Source organism: Galendromus occidentalis, unplaced genomic scaffold, assembly GCF_000255335.2.
Source record: "Galendromus occidentalis unplaced genomic scaffold, Mocc_1.1 scf7180000077086, whole genome shotgun sequence".
Classification (NCBI taxonomy): domain Eukaryota; kingdom Metazoa; phylum Arthropoda; class Arachnida; order Mesostigmata; family Phytoseiidae; genus Galendromus; species Galendromus occidentalis.
The window spans coordinates 7,712-26,727 of record NW_003805074.1 but is presented as its reverse complement, the minus strand read 5'-3'; the positions used below and the strand labels follow the sequence as shown (position 1 = coordinate 26,727).

General features: G+C 52.7%; 3 protein-coding genes across 3 annotated transcripts; 1 reads left to right on the top strand and 2 right to left on the bottom strand.

The window, feature by feature from the left end:
• Positions 1-4,496: 4,496 nt before the first annotated feature.
• Positions 4,497-4,889, bottom strand: IFT20 (intraflagellar transport 20). Its single transcript, XM_003740753.1, has one exon. The coding sequence runs from the start codon at positions 4,887-4,889 to the stop codon at positions 4,497-4,499; it is 393 nt and encodes a 130-aa protein (XP_003740801.1).
• Positions 4,890-5,177: 288 nt separating this feature from the next.
• LOC100908303 (extracellular sulfatase Sulf-1-like) lies at positions 5,178-14,482 on the bottom strand. The gene is made up of 4 exons (XM_003740752.3): positions 14,467-14,482; positions 7,478-9,649; positions 6,027-6,105; positions 5,178-5,901 (listed from the first exon to the last, which is right to left on the bottom strand). The coding sequence occupies exons 1-4, from the start codon at positions 14,477-14,479 to the stop codon at positions 5,178-5,180; spliced, it is 2,988 nt and encodes a 995-aa protein (XP_003740800.3). The 5' UTR covers positions 14,480-14,482.
• A 2,703-nt stretch (positions 14,483-17,185) lies between these two features.
• On the top strand, positions 17,186-18,600 carry LOC114828061 (uncharacterized). Its single transcript, XM_029110717.1, has 4 exons — positions 17,186-17,263; positions 17,612-17,848; positions 17,947-18,064; positions 18,239-18,600. Exons 1-4 carry the CDS (start codon positions 17,186-17,188, stop codon positions 18,598-18,600), a joined length of 795 nt encoding a protein of 264 aa, XP_028966550.1.
• The last annotated feature ends 416 nt before the right edge of the window (positions 18,601-19,016 follow it).

Below are 19,016 nucleotides of genomic sequence, written 5' to 3'. Positions count from 1 at the left end.
CAACTCACGTTTTCAGCCACGTTTTATCGTCGTCGCTTAACGTTTTCTTAATGAGCTCGATACCGTCCTCGTCTTCAACGCTGTCGTCGTCGACTATCGCATCGTCATCACGATTCGGCTCTAAACTCGTAGCATTAGTTGATCCTTCTCGAGGAAATCCTCCCTGGTTGGCACGAGCGACCGAATCATCGAGAAACTGGCGGAAGCGCTCGTTTAAATAAGTGCTTTGTTCGTCGGAAATCAGCTCCGGTTCCAATTGGAATACGTCAACGTGTTCCAGATCGAAGGAGACTTTCTTCTGCCGCAGACCCGACGCTTCCGAGATAGACCTTCTGAGCTGTCTGTGCGTAGGGGATTCCACGGGGTCAAAGTCCACCCCTCGGTCACCTAACCACTCATCAACAGTCACGACGACATTAGTGCTCGCCGCCGTAATGATTTCACCGCTGCGCAATGTCCCTGGTAGACGATCTTCTGGACCTCGAACCAGCTCGTGGTCGACGTTGCTTCGGAGTCTATCCCGAAAACCGTCTTCTGAGTCGCAACTGCCGGTGCTATCCGTTCCCTCCATTGCGATGTCCTCGCTGTTGTCATTGTCGTCGTTCGGTGTCACATCGGTACAGCTTTTGCTTCCAGTGGGCGCCTCGCTCAAGCTGCCGAATACAGCGAAGTTATGCGGTGCGTGGCGAGCAGCGTTCTGCCTTTCGCCTGCGCCATGATTGTGCAAAGTAGAGGTACCGTTCCGGAGGATGGACTTCGGAGTAGTATCGGGCAGATGAGATTTCTTCAAAATGCTGGGTCGCACGCATGGACTGATATCTTCTCGGCTCCCACCAACGACGAGCACCGGTGCACTCATCGAAGTCATCTCTGGAGGCGGAGAGGTTCTCGGTAGAGGAGGTTGTGGTGGCATCGTCGAGGTGAACGAATCTCGGTCGTCGTGGACGTCTTGAGTATCGTCGACGGGAGTGACTAGAAACCGGCGGATGATCCTTGCACCGTCAGAAAACCTACGCGGTTTGGCCAGCGCGGTTCCGAGATCAGTCATTGTGCACCCATCGGTGGGGACGCTGCGGTTTCTTTCCCGTCGCTTCCCCGCAGTTGTCGTCGGTGACTGCCGATGGTCCTTGTGAGGGATCCCACTTATGCCTCTCTCAGGCTCACTCGACAATTCATTGATATCTCCAACCACGGAAATCCAAGAGCGTAGCTTGGCGGCTGTGCTGCTGCAGCGGCTTTTCGCGCGGACCGCTCTCCCATTTTCGCTGGAAGCACCGTCGGGACTCCGAGGGTCTTCCTCGATCTCGCTACACAGCGGATGATCCACACGGGACGCGATATCGTCATCGAGTCCGAAAGAAACGTCCTTCGCCGCTTTGATGGTCAAAGGCTCCTTCTCTAGACAAGCAGTGCAGCCGAGATGTGGACGATGGTGTCGATGATGGTTCTTGTGCTGAGGGTACTTGTCGTCGTCTGCGGCGACGCGATTTCCGAAGTCGTTCATGCTACTCACGTGTCGACCGCTCAACGACTCTGCAGCACGAGAGTCCGGCACTCGTTCTTGTGAACAGAGGAGTACTTCAACTACTTTCAGCACTGTTAGCATGATACTTTCTTGCTGAGCGCCGACATCGACCCCGCTGCATGGCGTTCACACCCGCAGTCCTAGAAAACACCCCAGGCTAAGGCTGATAACGATCTTCGGGGAGCTCCTCAGCTGAAGACCACCATCCTTCGACGTTCAAAACCGATCCACATCCCTCGCGGAGCATTCTCATGGGTAAAAGTTTCGTGGCGACTCTTGTGGTGGAAAACTCCGACGATAGGGTCCCGGGTTGAGGTTGACAACATTGATGATGATCCGAGAAAATCCTCGTTTCCCCGACAGACTGCCTAACCACTGCCAGTTAGGTGAACGTTTCAATTCCGCAGGCTGCCAGGACCAGCGTGTAAATTGCTGGCTCCCTGGCTGGGGATGGCTATGCAATGCATTATGGAAGTCGTCAGCTTTGCCATCATCATTGGTCACATGTCAGGCGCCAGTTGGCGTTCGTGCGGGCCTCTGGCGGCAACGACAATGCCGACGGCAGCCGCGAGAGCAGCCCTTACCGACCCACGCTGGCTAACGGAGGAATAAACACCGACAGACCGACCGATGGACTCGAAGACCGTCACTCAGACTGTCGTTCTGACACTTAGCCGCTAGCGAACACTTGCACCGAGAATCAAGGAACACAATTCAAGCGCGAAGCGATGGTGCCTGCCTCACTCCGTGTACATACTCTGGGAGCGCCGCGACCCACTTGTTTTCTGAACAGGAAACTCCACTTGCTCAAATGTGACGTCGTCGATAGCTCAGACTTGCTCTGCGTTCTGAAACGGATGAGAAGCGCCGCCAGAATCCTTTTTCCTATCTCGGAGGGCCGTCAGAGATCCCGCTCAAAGTCTATGCTGCGAGACTCTCAAGACGGACAGATTTCCGAGCCTACAGTCAACATTGTCCGAATTCGTCGTATGGGGAGCAGACTGTGTACCCGTCACTGGTTGCTGACGGCCCTGACTGTCGATGTCGCTCCGTGAATATCAATTGAAATGTGCTCCATGAGTATTCTATGAATCGCGGAATCCGGCGCATGGAAGTCGCGCATCGCTCTACGGAACCCATGACAGAGCATGCTTGCTTCGATTTCCCGCCCTTCTGGTTGTCGCTCTGGTATGAGGATCCCAGCAGGATACTAACGGGTATCAGAACCTCCGAGAGAACTTCTTTTAATGTTGCTCAGCTCCTTCCCCATCATGGCTCCCTTGTTTGGTGTTTGGGTGTCCACTGCTGCCCAAATGTACCGCAATGGGGAGCTTGGAAGCTTACAGGTGAACTCATTGGCGATTCTGAATAATGTCTTGTAGTCGAGCTCTCTCAGGAATTCTAAGCTCCTCGAGTGCGCGTTCGAGTGGCACGTCACTTCGAGCCTCAACTCACTCGGAAATCAGCCGCAATGTCCCAGGGGAAGATTCCGAGGGTATTTCCTGGATGTTGAGCTGCGCTGCAGGTAGATGTTTGCGCCGCGACTCGTCCCAATGCGTTTCCCAGGCAAACTTCTCGCATTTCGCATCCTCGTCCGATTTGCATTGGATAATCCAATCTGACGTTGTCTCTAATGTAATCATTCAATCTAAGTTTTCCCGCCGACGGAGGGAGCGACCTTCGGCTTTACAGCGGATAACTCTCAGTTCGAGGTCGATCATTGTTTACTGATGACTTCCAGTTTTCGAGTTTGGATCATGATTGAGTTCGTTCAAACCCGGCTCATACTGATCCCCACCGCCATGAGCGTCATTACGAACGAGAATCCGGAATCCATTGCTCCAAAAATTTATTGAATGGCTTGTTAACCCCCCCTTCCACGCCTTCCCCCCTCTTGCAGATCCCAGACCGCGATAAAGTGACTTCCCGTCGGTGGGATCCTGTAAGTGATATTTGTGGAACTGAGCCGCATCACTGAGCTTCTAGCACTGCGTGTGGAGTAGACAGTCTACGACAGGGGTGTCAAGCTCAAACCCCCGGCGGGCCGACCTCGGACGCTCGCGGGGTCGGCTCTCATCCATCATTCAAAAACATCTACATATATGTGCCCTGTGTGAAGCTGATACGTAGTCATTGAGACGCGGGAGTACCCTCTCCTCTGCATTTCCCACGATAAGTCGCTCCAAATCCTCTCTGCTCGAACGAGCGAGACGGATCTCTGACGTCTGTTAACGATTTGGAGAGCTCCGCGGGCCAAAATTAGGAGCCCGGCGGGCCAGTTTGGCCCGTGGACCCGCGATTTGACATCCCTGGTCTACGATCGAAAGGAGAGCGTTCATCCTAAATGCGTGCTACGGGTGGCGGAACCTTCGCGTTCCGTATCTAGGAAGGGTGTTTCGAGGCATGTCTCAGACGTGTGACATCGGGAATCCCCCTCGGCCTAAGATTTTTTCGCCTGAAACCCTCAAGGTACACAACCATGGCAGATTGAATCGAATTTCATGCAACATAAACATACATTTGTACAACATACGGGGTCGATGAAATGACTGATTTCTCAGAACAATGACATTTATTCGTCGTGTTTGTACATCATCGAGACCATTCTGCATATTCCATGACGTGAGATGGATCCGTGACGATAAGCTCTCTAGCCCGGTCAGAGGAACGATTTCTCGTCCAAGTCCCCGCAGCTGCGTTGCAAGCCTCGAGGCATTGCGAAAAAATGTGGTTTTCGTCTAAACAATGAAGTCCTTCGAGCCGGCTAGCATCGGAGCTCGGCGCTCTCGGCTGAACAAGTGACTCGGTGGATGAAACGAGTCACAGTCAGACGTGAAAAAGTAACCAACGAAGCGAGTGCGCCGAGTAGGCGGGTTCGATGGCGCAACTCTTCCGGGGCGACTCCCGAACTGAACACGGCCGTATCCTCAGATCCGGAATCGACGGTGCGGGCTTCGAAACTGAGGGCTTTTCAACCTCGGGCTCGATTCAACATCTGCTGAATGTCTTCCTTAGCTGCGCGTAGACTGTTCGCTTGAGCTCTCAGTCTCTCAAGCTGAACTCGCCTTTCAAGCAGCAGCTGGTCCATCTGCAGTCTACGCCGTTCTTTCTCATGATCCACCATTAGGAGTCGATTCCGACTCCCCATCGCTCTCATCCGCTCCCGATCGACCTGTTCACTGAGCTCATCGCTAATTTTGAGGAACTTGTCACTGATCTCGTTAAAGTTCTCCATTTGGGTGAGGAACTTCTTGCAATGGTCTCGCAGTGTCGTCGAGTGGTCATTGTGGGGATCTAGCAGCCTCAGCTGCGATGTCTCCTCGTCGGCGTAGAGTCCCAGGTCAGCGAGAACTTCCGCAGCCATCTTTCCATTGAATTCTACAGAGATGACTGAGTCTCTATGGAAACGTCACCCTTGTCTCTGAGCTCTACCCAAACACGCGGTAGCCTGCGCTGGTTGCCTAGTAACGCTCCGGTCTTCCAAATGGAGCGCCTCGATTGATTATCTCGATCTCCCCAAACCGTCGCCCCCCGGATCCTCCAAAGATGGAGTTCGCTGAGAATTCGGATATCTCCCCCAGTTTCCTTTTCTCTCCATGGATGTATCGAATGATGCGTCATGATCCATGAAAAACCATTTATTATTCCAATTCTATTTTATCGAGCTCGATGAGGTGAGCTTATGTCGCAAAGGCACAGTGGGGGTCGCGGTCGAGACGCTCAAACTATTCCTCGCGCTCAAGGGGACCGATTCCGATGATTCGGAGGGTACTGTCGCCTTCGCCTTAGACTTGCCGGACTCCTCGGCCATCAGCTTGATTTCTTTCTCCACGTTCTCCAGGTCTTCGCTCCCTCCCGATTGGACCGTGGAGATCAATTGAAGGATTTTCTTCTGTTTGGCGACTCCGAGAGATACCGCGTCTTCTGACGACGACGCTGTGAGTTTGAGACTGCCGAGAGCAGCTCCCTTCTTCGGAGCCTCGCCTCGTCTTTCTTCTTCGTCCGTCATGCGAACGCGACCGAGCATCTTGTTGAGCTGACGAGTGAGATCTTTTCTCCTCTTACGATCCTCTTCGTCCTTGTTTAGCCTTGAAGTGAGCTCCGGGGGTGAAGCGTTCTCGTACCTCTCAGGCATGGGCTCCTTATAAACTTCTCTGTAGATTCGAGCACGTTCGGCCAGTCGTCTCAAATCGGCCATCTCCCTCCGCGACGGTTTCGATACTCGTCTGGCGGGAACGGGAGGCGAAATGACTTCAATCCACTCTTCATCGGTCAGCTGGATCCGGTTGCGCGGACTCGCTCTAGATTTTGTGTCTTTCGCTTTCAGGGCTGAAGGAACGGGCGTCTGAGACTCCAGGCGAACCAGGGTGTCTTGACTGGAAGTTAAAACTTCTCGACTCTTTGGCATGCCAAACACATGCTTGTACAAGCTCGACCACCATGTCGTACCGTCTCTCTGGGAAGAAGAACTAGACATAGTTCGTTGTCATTAATTGTTTACATTCGAGAAAGCTCGCGATTCGCAATCCAGGTGGTTTTTCGAATTTCGGATATGGAGGTGATGCTCAGAACGGAAGTTTCTGAAATGATGGGGTTTGTGGGGTGAGAAAGAACGCCGTGAAGCTGCTTCATCCCCCGGGGAGTCCGGCAATAGGCAGAATTGCATCAGCTCGACGTGGCATGCAGTTCCTGAGAAATACGCCCGACTTGGAACTTTGGGTTTGCCGTCCTCCTAATGCTTGCCATGTCTCTCCTCCCCAACGAAGAGGATTATTCCAGGGGACTCCATAACCTAGCGAATATTCTCATCTTCATTCTTGTGGGATAAATCGTTTCTGGGTCGACTTTTTACCGGCCCCGAAGTTTTTCGTCGAATCAGAGCTTTTCGACTGATGAGGAGTGACCCAATTTTAGAACAGATGCACCCGTGACGGCGACTTGTTCGTTAAATGGTCGACCTTCAAGCACGCCATGCCTCAAGAGGTCTCATGGCAGCGATATATTTGTACCCATCACGGCATGCACCGAAGAGAGCCTGAATAGCGTGCGTCTTCATGCGGTGCACGGGATCCTGATTGCCAGCAGGTGCTCGGGCCTCGAAAGTTTTTTCCCGCAGGGTACAGCTCTAACGAAGCTAGTCGAAATTCTGGCTGATTTTCCCAATTTCATCGGAGTAGGAGAAAGAAATTTCGGGGTACCCCTCGTCAAGTTGTCATGAGCGATGAATCAATTCTCCCAGTGCCTCTATCTAAAGTCATGACAGCATCGAGTCGACAGGGAATTTTTTATTCTCTAGGTCCCACTATTCTGAAAGATCCATGGCATCATTCTCCGCAGGCGAGTGCTCATCTGGCTAGAGTTTGATCGGTGATCAAACCTGAAACTCATCATCTTCATAAAAGCATTAGGCCGAAGTCGGTCAAGCTCCTTCATGATGATGATCTAAGCGTAATTCAACAGAAAATTCGGAGCCGAACTATTACACGGAGGAAGTACAGTAGTCCTGAGGCGAATTGAAAATTATTTCCTCCTCCCCGGGTCGAAATTGAGTGTGTATATATATATATCTATCATCGTATCATTTCGACACATTCCTTCGGGCGCTACATGCATTGTACAAGAAGACAAGAGACAAGGTCGTCTCGAGCTGTCAGTCTGATAATTCGGATTTGAGACATCCGCTAATATGTACAGATCGACGATCGACGCTCGATATGAACGGCCCAGCTGCGTCATAAATGCATTTTGAAGGCAAGGTGACCGGCTGAGCGGCTTCCTCGAGGTTTTCTATACTTGAAATTACAATCCCTTAATCACAGTTGAATCCGAGGGTTGGATCAGATCGGCAGCGTTCCGAGGAAACGAATAAGAAACTCTCCCGAGCAGCTTGGAGCCTCGCTCGTTGGACCCGCTTCGCTCCTTAAGTAATTTCAGAGAAAGTATTGATATTGCTCCGCAGGAGATTATCGCGTATCGACATCGTGAGATTCGCGAGTACCGCGGGATTTGGTTTGGGCACCCGGTATCTCACGGTGCATTCCCTCGCACCTCGGCACCGTCGCAATCGGTTCAGCGAGACCTTTAGAAGGTCGAGCTCTTTTCTCGATAGGCTGCTGACAACGTTCCGGAGCTGGTAGGGATCATCTTTGAGATTATAGAAACTCGTGAGGCCGGTTATGAACTCGCAGTAGAGGAAATTGTGGGTGGCGTTAATGGTCCGAACGCACCAGAACGTGTTGTTGTTGGCGTTCTGGCAGAAACAAAACGGACCTTCGGTCCATAGCGGGGGCGTTTTCCAGTGATCGTTGTCGTGGGTGAAACAGTTCATCTTATCGAGATCGGCGGTGCATTCGGTGTTAGCGAACTTTTCCTGCTTGCGCATTTTGCGACCTTTGTGCCGACACTGGCACTCGTCATCCGGTTCCGAGGAGCCGACAGGTCTCCTGCCATTGGACGCGCCGTAAGGTCTGTTTTGGCGTAAGGTCGTCTGTAATCCCTTGAGTTGGTTGAGCTTTTGGCGAAGCCCCTTTATGAGGCCATCTACCTCCTGTTTCTTCTTTTTCCACAGCGTCGGATCTTGATACTCCTCCTCACCGAGACAGATGACCGACTGATTCTTGGCGAACTGAACGCAATTCACCAGCTCTTTGCCCTGTGAGTTGACGGGGCCCGAGCCGAAGTCGTCTTCCGCGTCCGAGGTTTCACCGCTGGCCAGCACACTCGGGGGATTACGGGTCAACGCCATGTATTGCGGCGGCAGCGAAAACTCACTCCGTCGGAGTCTGGGCTTGGAGCTCCGTCGGAGTCCGCTCCGAATCCTCCGCAGATCGTCGTCCATCACAAACTTCCGACTTTTCTTGCACTGGCAGCGTCGGTTGCATCTGACAAGTTTCCATTGGTCCTCGAAAATGCACTCGAAACGCTGTCCCGGTTTGCAGGGCGACGGGAATTTCCCGGTGGAGCATTTCGCCGCGGCCGCCGAAGCGCTTTCCATCCGGATCAGAGCCTCGCGAGTGATCTTGCCTTTCTCAATGAGAACCGAGTCCCGCCAGGTCGTGACTCGTCGGCCCATTTTTTGCATGAGCAATGGCAGAATAGACTTGCCGTCCATCGATACATCGGGAGGAAGTCGCGCGATCTCGAGCATCGTCGGAGCAATATCGATGTTCGCGATGATTTCCGGTATTTGGATCCCGCGTGAGATTTTCGGGCCTCTGACATAGAATGGTACCCGCACGTCGAACTCGAAAGGCATCGCCTTGCCTTTGACCAGGCCAAACTGTCCCAAATGATAGCCGTGATCGGATGTGTAGAAGATAAACGTGTTATCCACTTCGTCCAGACGCTTCAGCTCCGTGATCAGCTGATCGACAGCATCGTCGACGCTCTGCAGGGTCTGCAGACGTTTCGTGTTGAGCATGTCCGTGAATTTCATGTGGATGTCCTGCATTTTTCCTGTGTGTTGCAGAATCCACTGCTTGTCGTAGTTGGGAGCGTAGTTCCAGGACGGTGTCCGATGCTGAGTTTCGTTCAGGAACATATTTTGGTATTGTGGGGCCGAATCCTCGGGACCGTGCGGTCCGGGATAGGCCATCACCATGAGGACTGGTTTATCGGGGTAGAACTGCTTCGATCGTCTGAGAAAAGACAGTGAATGATTCGTGATGAGATCGGGCAGATAGTCCTTACTGTAGTCGTTGCCGTGCTTGACCTTGTTCCCGTTCACGCTGACGGTATAATTGTAGAATTTCGAATTTCGTACGAGGCCGAGCCATTCCTTCCAGCCCAGCGGGACGTGGTTACCGTTGTACTCGTTCAGGTACTTCCCGAAGTACCCTGTGTTGTAGCCGGTGTTCGCGAGGGCGTTTGCGAATGTCCTCGGTTCGAAAGTTCGTCGCCATTGGGTCGAACTGCAATTCTTGTTGTTCGTGTAGACGTTGTGGTTGTGTACGTAGACACCTGTCAGGAGACTGCTCCGGCTGGGGCAGCACATGGGTGTGGTGACGTAGGCATTTGGAAAGAAGGCGCCCTCGCGTTCGATGTGCTCGCGAACCTTGGGCATATAGTTCATGGAGCCCAGCTCGATGTCCTGATCGTCGGTGACGATGACAACAATGTTCGGATGTCCAGATTTACGTTTGCCGGCGTAGACGCTACAACCAAGCAGGACTGCGAGTAGAACAGTCCCAATCAGTCGGGGAGCCATTTCATTCGTTCAACCGCAAGGAACAGCTAGCTGTCAGGAGGAAAAAGGGACAAGAGAGCACTGTTAGAAGCAGTCATTGGTGAGAAACTCAGATGAGAATCGGGATGTCACGGGTCGATTTTCGGCATGGGGTCCCTTTCGATCGCAGTGGTAAATCGTCATTGACATGAATACCCCCGTCCGGGAATTTATCCAGCAGCGGAGTCGAACTCCTGACCACTAGGGACCGCGATAGGCACGGAGCTCACCGGAATAACAAGGAGCTTTTTGCGGACACACGCTAAAGCAAGCGAAGTAAACGAATCATCTCGTTCTGGTGCCGACCAACGCTCTAACATTCGAACAACAGCGTGGGGTTTCAGCTCCGAATGAGAGACTTCGCGAAGTCGAGGTTGGTGTCTGGCAATAGGTGAGAGGAATGGGGGCCGCCATCTTGCTTTGCTAGGATCCGTGTCAGACAGCCAGACAGTCAAACGAGCGTATCAAACGAGCCCGTAGACGGAATACGATGCGCGCCACTTTTGACCGCCGACTCCGGTCCGAGCACCCGTATATTTAGCCGCGCGTCAGCCTTGACGCTCCAAAAGGAGAAGGTGGTAGACGGGTGTTGGCCGCTTCGCCAGGCGGAGGCGGCGGGGAGTCGGTCACTCACTCCGCGGTTCACACCTGCGGGAAACGCATCCGAAAACCGCAAGAATGGTGTTTAGCGACGACTCCTCACTTCTCACTTCCTCGACGATTTCTTCGTTCGCCCGAGCGTCGAGCCGACCGGTCTCATCTCCGGAGTTGATCCGGGTCATCGAAAGACTCGGAAACACGACTCCTCATCGAATATTTCACCTGAGGGAGGCGAACGGGAGATTCGCCGGACAAGCCGATCTGGATGAGCCGTATGGTCCTCGAGGAGCATCGGGACTTCAAGCTGGAACGAGCTTAGCCGATTTGTCACAATCAGCTGCGAAGTGGAAGAGCCGGAGCTCATTGCAAGCAACTATATTCGGAATCTCGAAGAGCTCTGCCTCCTACCGGCTCTCGTGAAGCCGGGTCACGAGAGTTTCTCTCGAATGCAGGAGAAACGCGGGGCCGACTGGACCCGCGTAATACGTAGAGAATTGTGATGGAAACAGAAAGACCCAAAGGAGACGTATCTTCGCCAGAAGCAAAACCAGATTGAGTACCCGCTCCCATTTCTGGGACGATCAGGGCGAAGGTCGAACTCCCGCATCGGTCGGTTCTGGATATTCCCGCATCACTAGACGGTGAAAACCTATACTCGTTTAGGCTCGATCGGATCGACCGATATTCAAGTCGTCGTTATTGTTTCCGACGAGCGAGGCGAGAGCTCGGGGAGGATCTTGACATGTGGCCGATGCTGAGTGGGGCCCGCGCATGCATGATATAAAACATGATAAGGTATCCATCCCAAGGGAGACGTATCGAGCTGAGACCATCGTCCGCGAGAAAACTGGAAGGTTCAAGTCGACGGCTCATAGAATCGAACGGGAGACGGGAACGCCGCCATATCCATGAATCCTCGAGAGAACAATCGTGGGCAAATGAAATGTCGCGATACTTCCCGGATTTTCCTCCTCGACCGCCTTTCGAGGAAATATTACCTAAAAAGAGCCGAGAGCACGGAAGTCCCTTCCAGATGTCTATCGCGCGGGGTTGACAGTAGAGTGGAGCATTCGATGTCAACACGAACGTAATTAGCGGTCAAGTTCACACGTGACGCGAGCGCGCGCTCGCGCGAGACTCACCGACTCCTAATGGGCCGAGGCGCGAACGAGGCTCTCGACTTGTCATCGGGAGAGGGTGGCTCGTGGTCAAATGGTTGGCTGTCAACGGCGCTGAGTAAGCGACGCGACGTAGTCAGCAGCATTCCATGATGCTGCCGAACTCAGTAGGTCGTCCAAGGCCCGTTCGGCGAGTTATCGGTGGTGGCGGCGGCGGCGACGACGATCCAAGTGGCTCCAGTCCGTATTGTTATTCTTACAGTGGTAGCTCCAGTGATAGAAGAAGAGAAAGACTCGGAGCACGGGGAAAGCTGGCCCGCCGAAGCTGCATGTCGATTTGCGAAAGGGTTTCCAAAACACATCAGTCACGGATGGACCGGATCCGGCGTCAGAACCAGCTTCTCAGATCGTTGAATCGAAACATTGGTAGATTCGAGATGTCACTCGCAGTCTCGACTTCACACCCTACGCACGTAGCTCCTCGGATGACTTGAACTGGCGCAATATCTACAGAAACTTGAAGTCACGTCGGTCCAGCTCAATGACCGGGTTGGGGGGATCCTCCGAAGACCTATCCGCATTTTCCGCCGAGACCTATCGGGTTGAACCTGAGCAATGCGACGTTCGAACCTCGCGTCGCATTGAAGGCGAACCCCTGAAAGATTCTAAGAGTGTGGGAAGAACGGACGTCAGCAGGATCGAAACATCAATTATTGATATTTATTCTTTGTTTCCTCCCATAAGGTTGAGACTCGATTAGGGATAGAATCAGGAATCAGGTGATCGAGTTTTTCTTGCTCATGTATAATCGGAAAAACATTTCTCCGGTGTGACCACCCTCCGGGAGTAATCCGAATGTATCCGAAACCCCAACGAGAGGGTGACTACATGGAGCGCATATAATCTCGAGTTCAGAATGGCTCGACTCTTCGACATTTACCTCCAAATCACATAAACACGTAGCTCCGGGGAGGGAAGTTTTCGCGATGAGGCGCTTCCCTCGGGAGTGAACCCTGTTTCTGGCATTGCTTCCATCGAGAGAACACATAGTTTCTCTTTTTTTTGGCATCGGAACATACTGACAGAGGTCCGCCATGCCGAATCTAAAGACGCGATAGATTTCCCCCACTGAGATATCGACCGGGGACGGGGATAGCTGCACTTCGTCTGACTTATCCTCGAGTCGATCGGTGGTTGATCGAGCGGGCGAAGGATGTCGCAGTCTATATCCGGGAAAGAAACCGGGGCGGAGAGACATGGGTACACGCACACAATACAAAACGCGGAAACTTAGGGAGGACTTTCTGACTGAGACCGGCAGTGAGAATCCTCCAGGAGTGAACACTTTCACGAGAGCACTTCGAGAACTATCTCAGAAAGTTCAACGACACTGCTGGGCTCGGATTGGATACTTAATAATTTATCATGAGACGCCGACAATGACGGGCGTTGATCAAGGTCGTTGACAACACTATACAGCACCTGACAAGATTCCCGAAGAGTGTGGTCACAGATCCGTACAATACGACGAAAAAACAAGTCCTCAGCTGAGCTCACGATAGCCTTCCTACTTCTCCTCCATTCTACCTTCGGCTCGTGGGCTCGAGGTCGTCGTCGTCGTCATCGAAGGCACGCCGTGGTCGAGAGACTTCGCTGAGGGCGCCTTCTTCTTCATCAGCGACGGCTTCGGAGGCCCGGTCGGAGCAATTTTCGTACCGAATTCCGTGAAGGCCGCGTCGAGGAACGTCATGGCTTGGACTAGCTGCTCATTGGTCAGAGGTAGACCGGGAATCATTTCAGCTAACTTCCTCCCTGCCGGATAGAGCCCCGCGGCTCCACCCCAGCCTTGACCTCCTCCACCGAAGGTTCCGGCTCCCAAGAACAAGATGGCGAAGAATGGGATGATGAAAGCGAAGAACCCTGCACAATCGGAAGCGCTCATGAGGAACATGTCGACCGGGAGCTTAGAAACGCATGAAGGAGCTCCGGGCAGCTCCGCGTACCACTCGGTTACTTTGAACGCAGTGAGAATGAACAAAACGAGGAAGTACCCCGGAATCGGGGCCCTCCGACTTCCGAACTCACCTATGCACAAGAAGACGGGCAGCAGAATGGCAAGTCCACCTCCAAAGCCTCCGAGTCTAGCGACCCGACCCACAGCTTCGTCGGCGCTTTTCAGCATTTCGAACGTCTGCGTTATCGGAGTACTTTGCGACTGAAATCGGGAAGGTTCGTGGTCAGATTCGCTTCCGTGCGTCTACTCCCGTCAGACCACTCTCCATTCTGGGCAATGGTCACCGGAAGTACCGAGATCGAATTTTCATTATCAAAAATCCAGCGGCAACTCTCGGAAAACACGCAATCGGAGATCGTCCACAACGACTGTATCGGTAATCCGCGGCCCATAGCCCCAATGAGCGGCATCGGAACTCGAAATCTCGCTAGCATCGAGTACCTGTCCAGCGGAGACCACCGAGATCACCACAGCAACGAGCGCAATCCTCAGCATCGTGACGGTTACGACTGACAACGCTTGGACTCACAAGAACGTGACCACGTTTGAGACATTCACGACACTGTGCATGCTAGGGGCTCCCGTTAGGCTTTTAAACAGTTCCCAGACCCAAGCCACGCCCTGAAGGACCGGAAGGGTCCACGATGATACCAGAGAAGCTTGAGTGCTTGTGAACAAGACCTGACGTAATTTGCTTGGGTGTCTCCCGTTGCGCAATGCGACACGCTGAGATCATACTCGGGAACGGAGCTGATCTTCCGAAGATGAAAGCTGTGATGCCTTCGGCGAGTACAACAGCGCACAAGATTAACCGAATGATTAAGCGAATCGCCTCCCGCTTGGGGTTTGGATGTCAAATTGGACTCTCGGTCACGATTCCATCGCGGGACCCTTCGCTCCATCGATTTCGTAAAGAGCGCCAACGGCCCGTAAAAGTAACCGTCATTACACACAGCCAAGATACATAGACGAAAATATTGTAAATTCGATGATCGCATGTAGCGACCTTGATACGCTGATCTGAGCGGGGGCTCATGCGAGTCTTGACGTCGGTTTTCTGAAGCAGCAGACTTGCCTCCCGGATTTCAGCTCTGAGTCACGAGACGGACTCCAGCTTGCAACCACGCAAATCGTGGATCGGCTCACGGGATGTTCGAACAGTATTTGAATGGTACCTTCAGCGCTAATGAGAGCTCTTATCTCATATCAATGGCTCAGATTAGCGATGAAGAACGGGCGGAGTTCGAGTTTGACGCTCGCCGTGATTCCGCAAAGCCAGCGGGAAAAGATCTCCACCGGATCATTCATCTCCGAGGACGTCTTGCCCTCAACGGAGCTTTCGGAACCTTCAAAAATCGCGGGAGTCATAGCTCGACGTCCTTCCGATCGAATCAGAGTCAGTTCCTTCCCTGCGTGGAACAGCTCGCTAGGAATCAGCGCGGAAGGTGCCTTCCGAGGAGGCTCCTCCCGCGCTCAAGATGGACCATAGAGCAGCGGCATAAATGTTCCCTTATGCGGGGAGACGATTGCGCCCGGATGATCACCCGCTCTATCGATCCGCCTCATCCGCACTCACATCTCGCTCGAAAACCTCATATCGCGGCAAGCGCAAGCAACCGAGCATCCCGCATGCTTTTTTCTCCCTAGAGTTCTCCAAGGGGTTTTTAAAATCGGATTATATTCAAGCTCAACGTTCTCTTCGATGATCTGACGCTTTTCTCGTTCTTTCGGGATTGTCTAAGAAGACCCACCTCGTCCTCAGAGCCATCAATACTCTCGATGGGTTTTGGATTCGTGGGAAGGGTAAGCGATTGGAGGCTGGCAGGCTCGAAAGTCTGAGGATTCGGAGCTCAACTTGACGAACTGTGAAGAAGTACAACGGTATCCACACGCTTCATGAAATACGAATAAGGACTGTGCTTTGTCGGGTCCCCAATCGAACCTCCGACTCCTAGGGCAAGTGAACGTACACGCCAATGGGAGAGAGGCGCCCCGCGGTTATGAGACTACGGGTCTTAGACCTACAGAAAAATTTCGATAGATGCACATAAAAGCTGCTAATTGAGAAGGTGGACTCGAGGCAATCCCTGGAATTCTCCGGTTTCCGGGCACTGGTCAATGTCTCACGGTCGGGCATCCCGTGCGGAAAACTGATATCCCTTTTTGAGAAACACCACGACGACCAAACGTCTTCCGGCCCGCTTCAGTCCTGGGCGCCGCTGCCGCACTGGCGAAGACCGAGGTATCCGCTGAGGTCCGTCCGGGCGCTCCCGCTACTACCGTGTTTCCCCGAAAATGAGGCCTCCCCGGAAAGTATGCCCTGTCTAGATTTCCGGACTAGGCGTTAGAATAAGCCATCCTCCGAAAACAGACCCTAATTGGGTAGGAATATGCTCGATACAGAGCTCACTCGAATTTCTCCCCAAAGCCAAAGTACTCATTCTCCTGATCGCGCACCGCGTAGGAAGCCTTGTCATGAGACACGTCGCGAATTATAGCAAGACGCAGATGCGCGTAGAGAAGTGTTTCACGGAATGATCCACTGTCGCCGTCGTTTCGGACTATTCGTGAGTCTTCGGAACAAACGGCGTTCCGACTCCGGTTACATTGTGTGGGGACGAGCATGAAACGGAAAAGTTACAGTCTCGATTATAAGCGGAGCATTGTGTGGGAGAATGCCGCGGTGGAAAGGCTCAGTTCTGCAGGGAAAGGAAGCTCGATATTCGTATGGTGTGCCGCTGGCGAACGAACTTTGAGGGCCTCGGCCGCAATATCGAAGAGGTCAGGTTATCTCGATGGAACTCATGGATTCGAGATCACCTAAAGCGGCAAACATGACCAACTCGGACCGAAAATACGCGAGGTGTTCGGAGCGCAAGATTTTGCAGAGGGGTGACTTGGTGATTTTCAAGAAAAGATAATTGAGCCCTTTTCTCGTAGACCGGGTTGTGTCCAGTAAGTTATAATAACCCCCTCACCCCCTGAAAGCCCGGAAGTCTTTCTTGAGGGTCGGAGGGTTGACCCGTACTTATTTTCAGGGAAACACAATCCTCCACGAAAGCGATCAGACTCGGGAATCGTCTTGACGATGAAGCTCGGGGCCGGCGTCGAAGTACTCACAAAACTCATTCCGTGCAGAATCGGAAACTTCCCAGAACGAAGGTTGGAAGCATCTCAATCTCACTCGGTCATTTCTCGAACGGCATGCCTTCAGGTTGGGATACTCGCGACTTCGACTTTCGGGATCAGGCAGGAAGCCCCAGGTGAACGCCGGTCAGTAGGCGCTAGACTGCGGGGCTGACTCCTCTGAGTCAAGGAGGGTGAATTGTCGGAGTAGCTAGTGGAATGTATTCTCTAGAGCTCCCCATTGAAGAAGATTCTTCTCTCAGTCACTTCAGCCAGGCATCCGGAGACGAGGAGTGGAGCAACGTCGCCAGATGAGAGCTTGCATCCGTTTACTCATCAACGTTCGTATCCACATGAGGGCGAGCCATATACGAATTATTTATCCGAAGTTCAGTAACTAGAGCCGGAAGGGCGAAGTTCGCTGGCCGTTGGGAACCGAATTACTCCGATCGCCTCCTGACGCAAACTACTTCTCGTCGGGGCTCCATAGAAATTTCTTTTAAGTTGAATGCGATCGACGCGGAAACTAGACTACATGAAGTCTCAGCCGCCTTTTCTGTTAGCAGCGAGAAAAAGCGATGGCAGATTCTGATGCGGATCGCAAAGCGAGCGAGAAGAGTCTTTTCAAGAGCGTCATGATTTCGCTGCGCCATGCGGTGCGTTAAGGGTCTAAAGAAGTTTCCGTCGAAGCGCGAATTTCTATCACCTGGAAACCCTTAGCCCCTTCGCGGAACCTCTGATTGATCGACACCCTATATTAAAGTGGCGCACGAATCTCGCGCAGTGCTATGAGTATTCACCATTCATGAGTCATGCGAATCCTACGCGTTATCTGAGATGAGACTAATTTCACCCGTTATATTGCTTAAACCTAGGATCACGTCTTGACCGGACAACCGACGCTCCACGAAGTTCATTATTTGTCAAAGCTGGCATAACAATCAGCTCGGTAAAATTGCGCAACCAGGGGATTCTATTGAAATTATATCAGGACTCGTTCACAGGCACCGTGGACCTCTCCGGTGCCGTCGCGGAACCTTCCGGTCCAGGAGGGTGTGGCTGTAAACGCCGCGACTCTTTATAAATTCATTCTGCTCCCTTCGTTGCACTTCGCAGTGGGTATCCCGAGTGATAAGTCGTGTAGAAGCGTGCTTGATCGTTCTCGTTGCTTCAGGATGTTCCGCGCTGTTCTCCTCATCGCTTATCTGACTGCAGTATCAGCTGCCCAGGTAGGTTTGCAGGTCCCTATACCGAGAGGAACTAAAGTGGTAAAAATGTGAGCCCGTGTGGCCATGGGGATTCGTGAACCTGGAATCGTGAAACCTTTTTCCAGAACCAGCGGGTCCCAGTCGCTCAGACCCTGGACATGCTCCGGAGTGCGAATGATGTCTTTACCAGAGTCGCTAGATTTGGAGGCGGGGGCATCGCGATCTTCTTGCCCGTGCTCCTCTGCATTGGTGAGCTTTTGTCTTCTGCGGAGCTAGACGTAGGGGCATCCTGACCAAGATTTGTCGGTCTCAGAACGAGAACCAATTCGAGACGGTGTGCCTTCGCTCCGAAATCGAAACGACTCCGCCAACTCCCATATCTTGGTCATTTGAATTTACCCATTGAATGAATCGAATTTCCAGGTTTTTTCGCCTTCATCATCCCCTTCGCGGCTCTCCTCGTTCTGGGGACGACATCATTCAGCGGTGGGAGCCCGGGATGGGGCGGCTCCGCTGGGCTATATCCCGCGGGTCGTCATCTCGCCGAGATGATTCCAGGACTGCCGTTATCGAATGATCAACTGGTGCAGGCAATGACGCTCCTTGACAAAGCTTTCACTCAATTCAGTTCGACGAAGACGCCGCCATCGGCTCCGGCGAATAAACTGCCAGCCAAGGAGAGAACACAAGCCGCTAAATCGCTCGATCAGGGTTACGATTCTAGTTCATCACAGGCGACCCCAACCCTGCCCGAACCCGAGAGCCTCGTAGCGTTAAAGACATAGGGAATGTTGATCTCTGCAAATCATCGCCAAACGGGTGATTCCGCCCTTCTCTTATTTCCTGAAGACGACTTTGCTCGCTTCCTCCTTGCGAGCCCCCGCGCTGATCTTATCGGAGCCTACGGAGCTCTCAACAGCACGCGTTATCGTATTTATTGTTGGTCGTGATAATTGATTCTGCAAATGAAGTGTTTCCCGAACTCCATCCACTCCTGAGAGCACGCAAAAATTTTCTGCACGGATCGTTGCTTCTGTAATTCCGAGAGTTGATGATTAAGTCCTGATGCATGGATGAGTGCGGAGCGTCCCCCCTTGTGAAGTCTTGCGCAGGTCCAGAGCAGTAAATGCAAGGATCATGGTGTCGCGCGTATTGTGCCCAGGAGTTCATCGATTCAGGATTGATACCTGGCGTTCCATTG

Bases quoted from the DNA above. Each gene is read 5' to 3' on its own strand.
- IFT20 (XM_003740753.1), bottom strand. From the start codon at position 4,889: ATGGCTGCGGAAGTTCTCGCTGACCTGGGACTCTACGCCGACGAGGAG.
- LOC114828061 (XM_029110717.1), top strand. From the start codon at position 17,186: ATGGCAGATTCTGATGCGGATCGCAAAGCGAGCGAGAAGAGTCTTTTC. The intron at 17,849-17,946 runs GTCCCTATACCG...TTCCAGAACCAG, and splicing joins CTGCCCAGGTAGGTTTGCAG to CGGGTCCCAGTCGCTCAGAC. The intron at 18,065-18,238 runs GTGAGCTTTTGT...TCGAATTTCCAG, and splicing joins GCCCGTGCTCCTCTGCATTG to GTTTTTTCGCCTTCATCATC.
- LOC100908303 (XM_003740752.3), bottom strand. The intron at 6,106-7,477 runs GCAATATCAATA...CCATCATTTCAG, and splicing joins ACGCGATAATCTCCTGCGGA to AAACTTCCGTTCTGAGCATC. The intron at 5,902-6,026 runs GTAAACAATTAA...TTTAACTTCCAG, and splicing joins AATCGCGAGCTTTCTCGAAT to TCAAGACACCCTGGTTCGCC.